The 13375-nt window shown below is 41.6% G+C and overlaps 2 protein-coding genes across 2 annotated transcripts; both read right to left on the bottom strand.

Moving 5' to 3' along the window:
* On the bottom strand, positions 1219-7494 carry LOC8079680. Its single transcript, XM_002463538.2, has 13 exons — positions 7082-7494; positions 6601-6787; positions 6245-6317; positions 5686-5830; positions 5171-5280; positions 4740-4871; positions 4523-4664; positions 4314-4451; positions 3639-3796; positions 2509-2583; positions 2279-2417; positions 1721-1987; positions 1219-1562 (listed from the first exon to the last, which is right to left on the bottom strand). Exons 1-13 carry the CDS (start codon positions 7316-7318, stop codon positions 1389-1391), a joined length of 1977 nt encoding a protein of 658 aa, XP_002463583.1. The 5' UTR covers positions 7319-7494; the 3' UTR covers positions 1219-1388.
* On the bottom strand, positions 8841-12584 carry LOC8079679 (pentatricopeptide repeat-containing protein At1g11290, chloroplastic). The gene is made up of 3 exons (XM_021462865.1): positions 10056-12584; positions 9454-9522; positions 8841-9333 (listed from the first exon to the last, which is right to left on the bottom strand). Exon 1 carries the CDS (start codon positions 12361-12363, stop codon positions 10156-10158), a length of 2208 nt encoding a protein of 735 aa, XP_021318540.1. The 5' UTR covers positions 12364-12584; the 3' UTR covers positions 8841-9333; positions 9454-9522; positions 10056-10155.

Raw genomic sequence — 13375 nt, 5'->3', positions numbered from 1 at the left:
ATTGATTGACTGCGTAAGCGGGAGTAAATCAACTCGATACCCTATCAACGTCAATTTGTCACGTTGTGATTTCAAACTCAGCGAGACGTTACTCGCGGTTGCGTAGGGGCTCAGCAATCGAAAATAAAAGGAAATTTGAATCCGAAATTCAGAAAACCACTGTGCCAATAAAACGTTAGAGATTTGGTAGGAGTACAATCTAAGATGTTTTCTTTTGGGAACATCTAGGATGTTTGGTTTGAGAGATAAATTAGTCCATCTTCTCACTTTTATGTTTTTGTTTTGCTAAATGGAACATGTAAATCGTCACTTCATTCCTCACGATGTGATAATTAGTTTTATACCCCTTCGTCTCAAATTATAAGTCATTCCAAAAATCTTAGAAAGTCAAAATATTTCAAGTTTGACCAAATTTATATGATAAAATAATAACATTTAGGGCCTGATTGGCACAGCTTACAACGGCTTTACGAACTGTTGTGAGCTGTATCTTTTTATTTGCCAAACACTTATTTTTCTTCTTCTATCACTTAGAGTTGAGATAAGCCGAAAAAAGTAGTTTATCATATCTCTCCTCTATTTCTTTCTTTCTTTTATCTATGCATAAAGTTACTGGTAAAGCTGTTTTGCCAATCAAGTTTTTCAAAATAGCTCAATTTTACTTAGAAAGTTACTCGTGAAACTCTTTTTTTAAAAAAATCAACTTCACTAGTGAAGTTAATCTATGCCAAACGGGACCTTGTACTACCAACTAAGTATCATTATATTCTTCATTAATTATATGTTCATAATATATCTACTTAATCTCATAGATCTTTATAATTTTTCTATAAATAATTTGAGATGGAAGTAGTGCAAGTAATTGAGGTATTCTATCAAATTTTACAAATAAACTCACGATCCACCATCAGAGTTTGTTTTCTTCGACCAACCATCAGTTGGCTTCTTCGACCAGACAACCTGAATCGCCGCTCAGCGAGCTCAAGCGCGCCACAACGTACCTGCAGACTCACCGGTGGCATCGTTTGTTTGCTGGGTACAAGTCCCAAGATGTAAAAGGCACCGTTTCAGAGAAATCTGAACTCGGCTGGCTGCATTGCCAAGCAAAGCTATGTGTAGTACTAGTAGCACCGAAATACTCGGTGCCACATGAACCTAAGCATGATGCTGATGCCCCGATCCAAATGCTAGGCCTTCCTCGACGTCTTACTCTCGGAATTTGACAATTTGTCAATGAAGAACCCATCTTAACCATCGTTCTTAAGCTTACTTAAGCAGCATTGCTGAATGATGAATTGATGACGCACCTTCGAAAACCAAAGGTTGAAACACATGTATTACACTAAGTTTCAGCATCAGCATTTCTTTTCTCAAAGTGCTAAATCAACTCATTCGCATTTCTGGGCTCTCGTGATCTCCCAAGCTGGGATAGCTTCATCACCCACAGCACATCGATCGGCTCGCTTCCTGGTATTCGCGATAGCCACCATCGTCCTGATCATTTTACCATCGTCCTCGTCCTGATCATTCTGGAGAGTGCAGAGATACATTGCCCGTTCGTCCTGATCATTTTACCATCACGAAATTTCAATCAGAACAGAGAGTAATGCGTTTCCATCATGCAACCGTACCCATGCTAATGGTGGAAGCTTGTTTGCCATGGCAAGTTCAAAAGACAATGTTTTGTTATGTGCTGCTGTATATTTTTTGTAGGTCATACCTCCGGGAGCTCCAGATATTCATCAGGTGATATCTGAAGGAACTCGACAGCTGTTTGCCCAACACACCAAGCGAAGACCTCTCCACTGTCGTCTGCGATGGTCAAGTGCAGCTGAAAGCCATGCACACATGCACTTTCGCAGGCACACTTACAAAATGAACACTGGAGTCCACCTGAATGTTCATTCACAACGCTGCCGCAAATGCTATGGAACAGTGACACCTTTAAACTGTCACAATCAATGTGATCTACCCAAACACGGGATATCTGACCATCAAGGCGTCAAACAAATAAAGGATGTTAGCATCAGAAAACAATTTGGTCACTGTTGAAGTCACTATTGAAGAATGAAATGGAGTTCTGAGAACAGAAATAAACATAATTTGTGACTGTTTATAGCCCTTTTAATATATTTTGTCTTTGCCGTATGGGGAGCATGTTAAAGGTGATCTGGCAGTCATTTTCTAGAATGGTATCAATAGTTTTAGCAAAATGCCAATTCAACTAAACTAGAAAAGCTCTGGAAGCAACCTCACGGCAGTAAAAAAGAAGACTTACATGTGTTCTGTTTGTCGAGCAGGGAAGATCTGACAAGGGTGATAAATTATGCAGGCACGTTGAGTTCAGGAGTGCTGGCAGCAAGCTTAAGTTAACAAATAGGGACCCTTGCTCCTTTTCACGCCATGAGACTTCAAGGCTTTTAACCATAAGATAGCCAGCAATCAGAACTTTGCCCACATAGTACCATATAGATAGTAAATGTTAACATAAAGGAAAATGCTTCTTACGTATTTGTTGAACTCAAGGCGCAAGTCAAACCAGAGATGTACACCATATGCCCAACTCCTACTCTACCTAATGACCTGCAGAGTAAGAGACATTTAAATACTGCTATGGAAGGTGCATGATGGACATAAACAGTTCAATTGGCATAGGAAGCAACAATATGTCAAAATAACAGATATGTGAAGAATGGTGGGCAGGAATGATGGAATCTGGAATAGCAAAGACAGCATAGTGGTTATTATTGAGGTGAAAAGCCTCATACTTTATTGAAAGATCAAGAGCAGCAGCCTGTCAGATGGATGTAGCAAAATATAGCATCAGCCATCACATATCAAGTTATTAGCTGCTAGTTATCATTACAAAAACATGTCATCCTAAAGATATTAAAATTACTACAGATTTTTGGCTTTAGATATCAAATGCCAGAGCACTCAGCCCAGACAACAGATCCAGTGACAAACAATTTAATGTATTATGAATTTATGACCTCATAACATCAGTGCATGTGCCCAGGCAACAGAGGGGAATTGCTCGTTTTGTTGTAAATCAAATTGATTTCGTATGTGAAACTCTTAAACAAGCAATTTTTAGAAAGGCAAAGACTGGATAGCTTTTCTTTCAATCATTATACCATACTGATAACTAGGGGGAAAGCTATATAGATCCTAGTGGGTGCAAATGCACCACCCAAAATTTGTGAAAACAATGGTTTTTTTCCCTAAAATTTCACCATATATGCACCCCTATATAACAACTATATGCACCCACATGGCAAGTGCACCACCACCTAATTTGCTCTAGCTTCGCCACTCCTGATAACACAGATGCACAAGCAGTTTGATACTGTCAGTGCCTAAGTGTGTTACGAACATTGTGCTGACCAGCATCAGGAATCTAAGACCTCGCACTTAAACTCATCCAAACTGTTGATGCTTGTCAACCTAACCATTGAAAAAAGAGGGGGCGGGGGCAGGGGGGGGGGGTATTGCACATGAGGCTCATTGGATTTAGCATGACAAACAGAAATAATGATACAATATTTATCGTCAAACAAGCCTGTGATTTCAGAGAAAGGAATGCATGGCCGAGAAAATAAATATATAGGCCATCACTTAAGTAGAAAAGGCGGTACCAGGGTCCAATAAAGATAAGCTTCATCAGAACAACTCCTGTTGTGTCTTCTAACTCCAAATAGAATGTAGTCCCTGATGTGCTTACTTTGCAAACACTAGTTACAGTACCAAACAGACTGATTCCCACCATTTTATCATGAAGGTCACTTACATATGCCTAAAATTTATACAAAAGCATGAAGAAAACATGATCATTTGAAGTTTGAGAAACAGAAAATAATGACAGAAAGCATGAAAGATCAGGTGTTACTCTCAAGAAGTATGTTTCTACTTATGAAGAGAATAAAAAGGGAAACAGCAATACTGATGGTAGGGTAATATCTGCATGTGCATGCTAAGGAACTTTTGGAACCAATCTTGTAAAAAGTGTAAGCAGTGAGCAAATGGACACCCACAACTTAGTGATTAAGAAGAAAGATGGTGGAATAAAAGCACAATATTTATTGAGAAGAACTACTCCAGACTGATCATATTATGAGATGTAATAGCTAATAAGAGATCAATGCTTTCAGTTTTTACACTGGCAAACTAAGCAGTATGTTTAGCTAAACATGATAGTATCACAAGCAGAGTTGTTGAAGGCTAAAGTGGTAAATATTCAGGTTCCAAACATCATCATGGTTGCAAAATCTATCTTCTGAGAAGACCCTAATGAATGAAGGTAAGTTACATACTCGAAACGGGTATTTGCTGAAATCAACTGAACCATGCAAATCACGTGGTAATGTTACTTGTGAAGCTACATTATCAGTCCGAACACATGACAGACGAGGTCCTTGGCTCTTTGCTTGAGTAGTAGGTGTAAAAGGCACCTAGCACACACGTTACATATTAGTAAAATGGAGTTCTGCAGAAAGAACTATGAAGATATATCCCTACAAACCTGTTCCTCTTGGTGAGCAATTGGCACCATGTAAACCTGTGTTGCACTGCCATATTCAAGGCACAGTTCCTGGGACTCCTCATGATTATTGTCTATAAAATTTGCTATGAAAGGTCTGTCCAGTGCAAGCATGCTCCCTACACTGAAATAATATGTTTAGCTTATTGTAGTCTGAATAAATATTTGGTCCTTAGTTCTTATATAGAGTGGAATGAACCTGAACAGATTTGCAAGTAAAGTCTGCTCTCCCCATAAAACTAACTTCATCTTTGCATCATCATTGTCTTCAAGAATGACCTGCATTCTTTCTGTACATCTAAATGGATCCAACGACTCAATCTTTTCAATCCTGCAAAAGAGAAGAAAAAAAGGTGAAGTGTTTTGAAACTCTGTGCAACAAAGTAGTAGACTAGTGAGTAGTAAGCCCTCGATTCCCGCATGTTTCTCAGCAAACCATAGTGACCATGTCTCCATATATTTTACCAGACAAATATTTAAAAAATAAAAAAAATGATTGTGTCCAGATTTTGTAAATCAAAGAGCACAGAAAATGAAGAAACTAATTGCAAATTTTATAGATACTAAAACTAAAACTGAGTAAATATATATTATGCTCGTAAGTATAACAACCCATAAATATCACTTTACCTGGCATAAAACGAGTATGGAACGTTGTTTCTACTTTCCTCTGGAATCACAGAAGAGAATGAATAGGTGCAAAACTGTGCAGCAAGTATCAAGGCATCTTCATCTTGGTCCTGCACAAATAAAACGTGTGTGAACTAAAAAAACAAATTTTACTGAGCAGCAGTTTGACCAATTTAATCTCTAATAGCTAAAGCTGAAATTATATGACTAGAAGCACATGCAGTATTTTTTTCTAAGCGAAAAGAAACGAGTACAATATTGCAAGCCTCAATTCATGGAAGAAGCAAGGGTTTTACAATTTGCAGCATATTTAAAATAGACATAAATTAGTTTTGACATTTCTATCAAAATATTTAAGTTCCTAGCCTATTGCCGTGGCATGAAAAATCACTGTGACTTTGCGCCAACTGAATGTGCAACTTATACAAAGGAACTTTACCTAGAAAGTAATAAATTGCCAACTTATGTGCTCTGAGCAATACTGCCTCATACACATAAATACAATGAACCATTACCTCATCCAGTAATATCACCATGTATTCTGTTGGCAAAATACGAGCATGGCCAGATCCCTCCATGGCTGTACGAAGACAACATCCTGTGAGCATAACTTCTCGACCCTTCTTCAATACACCATTTTGTCCAATGCAGTCATAGTACCTGATACAAATTTTGTATAAGTATTCCAAATACCAAGAGTAATACAATAAAACGAAATAAAAATGAATGTGGTATCGTTGAACTGCACTCCAAAAGATAAATTACTGACAATGCAAGTTAATGATTGAGCACGCCAGGGGGTGTGATAGCACGCACTATTTGGGGTGATGGATCAATAATCTAACTTTTGTAAATCAGAAAGATCTATGTAAATCAGAAAAACTACATATTATACACATTTCAGGGCAATGAATGATTCAGAGTGTTCAAAGTTCAACAATAATTTCTAATAACCATAGTTAGCATTGCAGAATTCCTTGCATACATAGGTTTCCATCCAAATTTGCTGACGCATTCTTTACTGGCATACATCAGTTAAACAAATATAAACTAAGCAATATTAGTCAGCTCTACCTTCGGTGTAAATATAGGTCGATTGTGGATGAGCTCCACATGTCTCCCAAGGTAAGCATGTATATGTTTGTACCTAGAGAAGAATGACACATGACTAAGGATGCTGTGGAGAAATGCAAGTTGATAGTCATATATCAAAAAGTGAGCTAAAATTGTAAGCAGGTTTGACCATTAATTCTATTCGATGTATTGCTGCACCAATGAGTAGAAATTCAGAAATTATGCGTGGCAGTCATATGGTTTTAACAGAGAGAAAGAGAACCCTACGATGCTGCATTGTTCAACTACCCAGGGAAGTTACTGACAACTATAGCTTGTTCATAGCATAGAAGTATAGTGCAAGTGTACAAGCATACCAGGAAGGACAAACACGTCAATGACAACAGCTTCAAGGACACTATTGGGAGAAAGAAAGTTCTTCTCATGGATAGAATCGATTGTAACAGTATTTGGAAGTCTCCTCCTCTTACTCTTCGTGTTCATAAGTTTGGCCAGCTCGACCTTCCTCTTCGAGGTCAGGGATTTTCGCTGTTCTGTCCAAGACTAACAAGAGAAGCCAGGATTTAATCCTACTTTCGACTGTACAAAAAAAAGATATGGTAATAAGCACAAAAAAAAGGTTCAAATTGCCCATGTACAAATATTTGTAGAGACTATGTGCTTAAAACTCCTTCGTGGCATTGCCATTAGCTTCAAATTCGAGCAGAGCACAAAGCATAAAACAAATGTCCGCGTCAGCTTACGGAAAATGTATGCATTTTGAGACGTGTAGCATGGACTTGGTAGAAAAAAAAATCAACCCAATTACTGCCACACAGCGAGCCGAATCAACCTCACCTGGAAGAGGTCGGAGAGAAGGATGGCGGCGGTGACGCCGCTGGAGTAGGCGCAGCAGGACTTGAGCAGCTGCGCCACCGCCCACCCCCAGGGCGGCCGCGCCGGCGCCGGCCCGTCCCCCGGAGACTCGTATCCGTCGCCATCGCCGGCGGACGAGGAGAGCATGGAGATGGCATAGTCGACGAACTGCAGGAATGCGCTCCCGTCGGCGGAGACTACGGCGGTGGCGGGATCCATGGAACCCTAGTCCAGGAGGAGCGAGGCGGGAAAACGGGAAGGGAGGGTCCAAGAGAAGAGACGGGAGAGCGCCGCCGCGTCTTTGAGCGCGAATTGTTTTCGCTTCGCGCGCGATGGCCGCCTACACCTTGTCATGGAGTGATCTCTCTCTCTCTCTCTCCCTTTTTTCCCCTTCGATAGCCACTCATTGGGGTGACGTCTCGTGCTGACAAGCGTGGAGAGCCTCCGTGAAAGCAAATTTCCCTGTGTAATCACATGTACTATCTCTGTTCTAAAAAGAATACAACTATGGTATAGGCATAATCACATGTACTATCTCTTTTCTAAAAAAATACAACTATGGTATATGCATTAGTTAAAGTATTTCTCGTTTGACCAAGTTTCTAATAAATACTCTCGCTATCTCAAATTATAAATAATTCTAAAATTTTTGATGAGTTAAAGCATCTCAAATTTAACCAAATTAATATTATAAAATAATAATATTTATGATGCCAACTAATGGGGTGTTTAGTTCCCCTTTTTTCAAAAAAATTTGAGTTTTGGTCCATCATTTCGTATAATGGAACTAAACACCATAAAATTTTTTTAGCAAAAAAGTGGTTATTTTCCATTTTGAATTTTGGCCTCAAGAGGCCAAAAAAAACCTAAAAATAGCCTCAAGAGGCTCTCATGAGAACAATAAATTCTACATTTTGGATGGAATTAAACATGATTCTAAAAAATTTAGCATTTTGCATTTCAAGACTCCAAAATAGTTGACATTTTGTATTTTGGATTTTATGGGGAACTAAACACTAAGTATCATTAGATTCTTTATTAATTATATTTTTATAATATACCTATTTGATGTTATAATTTTTTGTTATTTTTTCTATAATTTAATCAAACTTGATATGTTTTGACTCTTCATGGTTTTTAGAATGACTTCGCTACACTTTTTGCTAAGTGGATTGAGCTTGATTTCCAATAACAATTGGTTCTTTGTCCTCTTCAATCGGACTTCATTAAACCAATATAAGAGATGTCTGTCTTGATGACCTCTACAGGAGGATCAACCCCTTTCTTTTTAAGCATACAAAACTTGCTTCGAAGGCGACCAAATTTCTTTTTTTTTTATGGGCAGTTCGTTGAAATGAACCCATTGTTTGGTGTACCTGTTCAAAAATCAGTAAAAAAATGATTGCACCTCTTTGCTGGAATTCATGACTTTAATTGTCTTCAAAATTCCAATCTCCAGATATCCTAATTTGTAGGTGCGTTGTGTCTTTGATCCACCTTAATTAGATCGGTTTGTTACATAAAAAAAAAATCGGTTTGAGACATCGGCCTTACTGTTTTTTTTTTCTGTTTACTGCTCTGGACAGCAACAATGACACCCTTTTTTGGCTTCCTCACTAGAGTTCTAGCTTTGCCCCCCAAGCTCTGAAGATTTTATAGTGATTTTAATATTCTCACGGCCATCAAACTTTCGAGCACAAAATTTTGCATGGCCTTGTCATTTCTTCTCACAAGAGACAAGAGGAGGCAAAAGGATTTGTTACGTGCTAGAACATTTTGCATGCTTCTGAGGGTGAACGTTACAAGAGGGGAACATACATAGGAAAATGTTCTGCGAGTACAACAACAACAGGCACCTAACACCTAACAGGAAGGCACGAACTAGCATTTCTCTAGTACCGTTAACCCCACTGCTACTAATCTAGTCTCTCGCCCTGTCAACTTGACAACTTCCATGGTTGAGCTGCTAATACCTTCACCGGCCTCGTTTGCTGCATCATGGCCCTGGCTGCGGATCTTCTCTGAATACTTGGCAAAGGAATAAGGGACAACCTTACATCAGAACCTTTCTTCTTCTTTGCCGCATCTGGCTTCTCTACCGCATCTTGCAAACTGCCATCTGTAGATGAAGGTTGACCTTTTGCTTTCTCTCGGTCTAGGGGTATCCGGTACTACAAGGTTTGGGCAGGCAGAAACCCGTTTGAATGGCTCATGGAATCATAGAGGCATTTTACCTAAAACAATACACACACATATTAAACAGGGAAACAGGGTTCGGTAGAAGAAAAAAAACTCAAAATAGGGAGTTTGCAGTTTCTTTCAAAGGGATAACCAATGTGTGCACGTTGCAGTACCTTCTGCTCACCAATTCCTGGGCATCGAGCCAGCTCCTCCATAGAAGCATTCATGGTTTGTGAGAGTGACTGCAAGTACATAGAACAACCACATTTATAAATTGCATATTTATTTGCTGGATTTCTTGTGTTAACGCTACTGCCATACTGAAGTGCCACAACAGAACTATCATCTTCGGAATTATAATCCTCATCCACTAGTTGAAAAAAAAACACTTATTTCTTCAGTTACCAGTGCTAATCTCATCATGTACACATCTAGCTTCAGACAAGGCATGGAGATGAAAAGCAGTGTCCTCAACAAGCAATATCTTGTGCACTACTTTTTGTATGGAAGAAAAAAAACTTTAAAAATGTATCAAGGACATAGTCAAATGGACTGCTGTAAGCCTGTAACTCTACAGTAGGCTGTAGGTTCCCTGAAATGGTGAAGAGATCATAAGAACTGCTGGACTTCACTAGCTTAACCAAGAACCATCAATGCAAAGGGTAACTACACTGACTATAAAAAAAACATGGTATACACTCCTCATGAAATCAACATAGAGAATGCTCCAATCAAAACATGATGTGTGTGAAACAGATAGAATAACTAGCTTTACCTGTTAGTTCAATCGTATACTTGTATTCATATTCCAGTGAAGTTTTCCTATATAATCTCAAAGATGGATATTCAGAGTTCAGACTGCCTTCAGTATTTCACTACCAGTAGTCTCCACATGAACATTTACCATCCTTAAAATGGTGAAATCGTTGAATATCTCTCATGACTATTTCCCGTCCTGTCACTAGAGATATTAACTTGGTTGCATTATGACAGTCGTTACAAACTCGAAGGTTCTTCTTTATCTGAATTGTTGTGCCAGGGGCTGTTCGAATGAGCCCATATGCAATGGCAAGCCTCTCACTGTGGGTGTTAAGCAGCTGTGCCTTGACATCATCTTCCACATCATGTATCGAATCAGTGTCTGGCACATATCCCACAGCTTTGATCTCTTCAATGAGCTTAGCCAGCCTTGCATATATTTCCTTTGTGTGCTGGTGATTTGTGCTTCCGGAGTAGAAGGTATGGACCTCATTTTTGAGCTGGATAATACTCCATCCAGGAGTCTTCTGGAGTCCTTTCTTCTCCATAGCAGTCCTCACCCTCGCAACATCCTTCCACATTGAAGCGTTTGCATAAATGTTTGCCAAGAGGACATGGTACACCCCCTCCTCTGGGCCCAGCTCAAAGATTTTCTGTGCTGATTCTTCAGCCAATTCAACATTCTTGTGCAACTTGCAAGCACCTAACATTGCACCGTAAACACTAATGCCAGGTTCTATAGGCATGTTTTGGATGAAAGACCAAGCTTCATCTACCTTCCCAGCTCGTCCAAGAAGATCCACCAAGGTACCATAGTGCTCCATTCCAGGTTCAAGCCCATAGTCCTTCATGCTAGCAAAATATTTCCGCCCTTCATCAACCAAACCAGCATGACTGCAAGCTGCAAGGACCGAGAGGAAAGTTGTCTCGTTGGGCAAACTGCCAGTGCCCTTCATCTCTTCAAATAGCTCAACTGCAACCTGGCCAAAACCATGCGAACCATAACCATGGATCATTGCATTCCAGGTGATGACATGCCTGTCCCTTGCAGAATCGAAGAGCTTTCTGGCTATGGTAACACGGCCACATTTGGAGTACATGTCGATAAGGGCCGTCAGGACATAGATATCCTGGTCTAGTTGGTGCCTGATAGAATACCCATGGATCCATCTTGCCTGCAGCGGGTCAGAAATATCCGCGACTGCAGGAATCACGCTGACTAAGGTGAACGAATCTGGTTTCACATTTTCCAACTGCATTCTAGCGAAGAGCCTCTCAGCATCCTCGGAGCATCCATTCTGTGTGAAGCCGAGGATCATGGCATTCCACGAGATCCGTGTCTTCTTGATGCCCAGCTCATTGAACGCATGGGCAGCAAGGTCTGCCCTCTTGCACTTGGAGTACGTGGTGATAAGCGCGTTCATCACCGACACATTGGACTTCAAGCCAACCCTCACAAGTAGCTCATGGACACGCCTTGCCTCGTCGAGGCATCCAAGCTCCCTACACGCTTGCAATGCTGCCAACACAGCTGCATCCGTCACATCCACACCCTCCTGGACCATCCTCCAGAACAAAGCCAGAGCCTCCGAGGCGTTCCCGTTCTCAGCATACCCATCAATCATGGCATTCCAAGACACGGAGTTCCTGACAGGCATCCAATCGAAGACCGCCCTCGCCGCCTCAACCGCACCACACTTGCAGTAGGCATCAAGGACCGCCGTGGAGACATTGACGAGCTCATCGAGCCCCGCACGGAGCGCGAATGCGTGGACCTCTCGGCAAGCGCCGAGCACCCGGGCGTCGGCGCAGGCCGGCAGCACCGACACGAGCGTGATGGAGTCGGGCTGCTCCCCGCCCTCCTCCCCCTGCATCCGGACGACCGCCTCCATCGCGAGCGCGGGGAGCCCGTTCCGCGCGTACCCGGCCACGAGTGCGTTCCAGGCGACGCGGTCCCTGGCGGGCATGCGGTCGAACACCCTGCGCGCGTCCACGGGGCGGCGGCATTTGAAGTACATATTGGCAAGGGCCGTGGCGGCGAGGGACTCGGAGGCGAGCCCCCGCGCGGTCAGCTGCGCGTGGACGGCGCGGCCCGTGGCGAGGTCGGCGCGCGCCGCGCAGAGCTTGAGGAGCGCGGTGAAGGTGCGGAGGACGGGGCGCGCGGCCGCGTTGGCGGCGGCGGAGGATGACATGGAGGCGAAGGCGGCGATAGCGCCCGGCAGGTCGGAGCATGCTGCCGCCGCCCTGAGGCGCGCGTGGGGGTCGGCGGCATGCGAGGGAGGAGACGGAGACGAGAGGGATGCGGTGGCGCAGCAGCACAGCATCGGAATCGGATTGGGGAGCTCATCGACATGCCGGCCGGCTCGCCGAGGCCTGTCACTTTGTGTCGTCTGAATCAGCCCATTTCCGGGCCCAGCTGATCTGGGATCTGCGGCCCAACTGGGATATATGAGCTTGGGAAAAAAATTGTATGATCAATTCTCACTTTCTCAGTACGGTCGACGTACCAATGTCTGATAAATCAGAGTAGTACTCCTTTCTACCTATATGGCTATATGCATGAGCTGATTTGAGTCGATCTCTGAACTTAGTTCTGAAATGGGGTAGTCCTAAATTTAGGGGGTGTTTAGTTTTCCGTAGAATTCAAAATGCAAAATGTCAACTACTTTGGAGTCATAAAATGTAAAATGCTAAAATTTTCACGTCATGTTTAGTTATATCCAAAATACAGAATTTATTATCCTCGTGAAAGCCTTTTGAGGCTCTTTTTGAGTTTTTTTTTTGGCCTCTTGAACCCAAAATCCAAAATGGAGAATAACTACCTTTTTGTCAAAAATTTTGCATGGTGCAAAATGATAGACCAAAATCTAAAAAAAATTAAGAAAAAAGAGGAACTAAACACCCCCTTAGTGCTTTCAATCTTTAGTTACTTCTCTTCATCATGGGAGATGTTGGTTTGGTTGCAGTACTTCTTTTTTTAACCTAAAATCCAAAAACTATACGGTACTTGCCTTTATGTAGTTTGGATTTGGATGCATGGGTGAATCAAGTTCAGGGTGCATATGCATCCAACATCCTCGAGATTGCTCTGTTCTAAATGCTGGATAAATCTACATGATTTAATTGAATTACATGCCCCAATTCCACAAGTACAATGTATTAATCTGAACATGTTACTCTTTTGCAAGCCTTCAACTACGGAGACTTACTAGATTCAATTATGATGTTTTGTGCTTTTTTAACTTGATTTCACTAGCATACTTGCAGGTTACTAGATTCGATGATGTTCTAGTGGTGTTCTACCTACTACCTAATATTCTAGAGAATGTTTACATT

This window comes from Sorghum bicolor, chromosome 1 (assembly GCF_000003195.3).
Source record: "Sorghum bicolor cultivar BTx623 chromosome 1, Sorghum_bicolor_NCBIv3, whole genome shotgun sequence".
In the NCBI taxonomy this organism is placed as follows: domain Eukaryota; kingdom Viridiplantae; phylum Streptophyta; class Magnoliopsida; order Poales; family Poaceae; genus Sorghum; species Sorghum bicolor.
The sequence above is the reverse complement of the archived record's forward strand: the minus strand, read 5'-3'. Positions and strand labels throughout refer to the sequence as shown.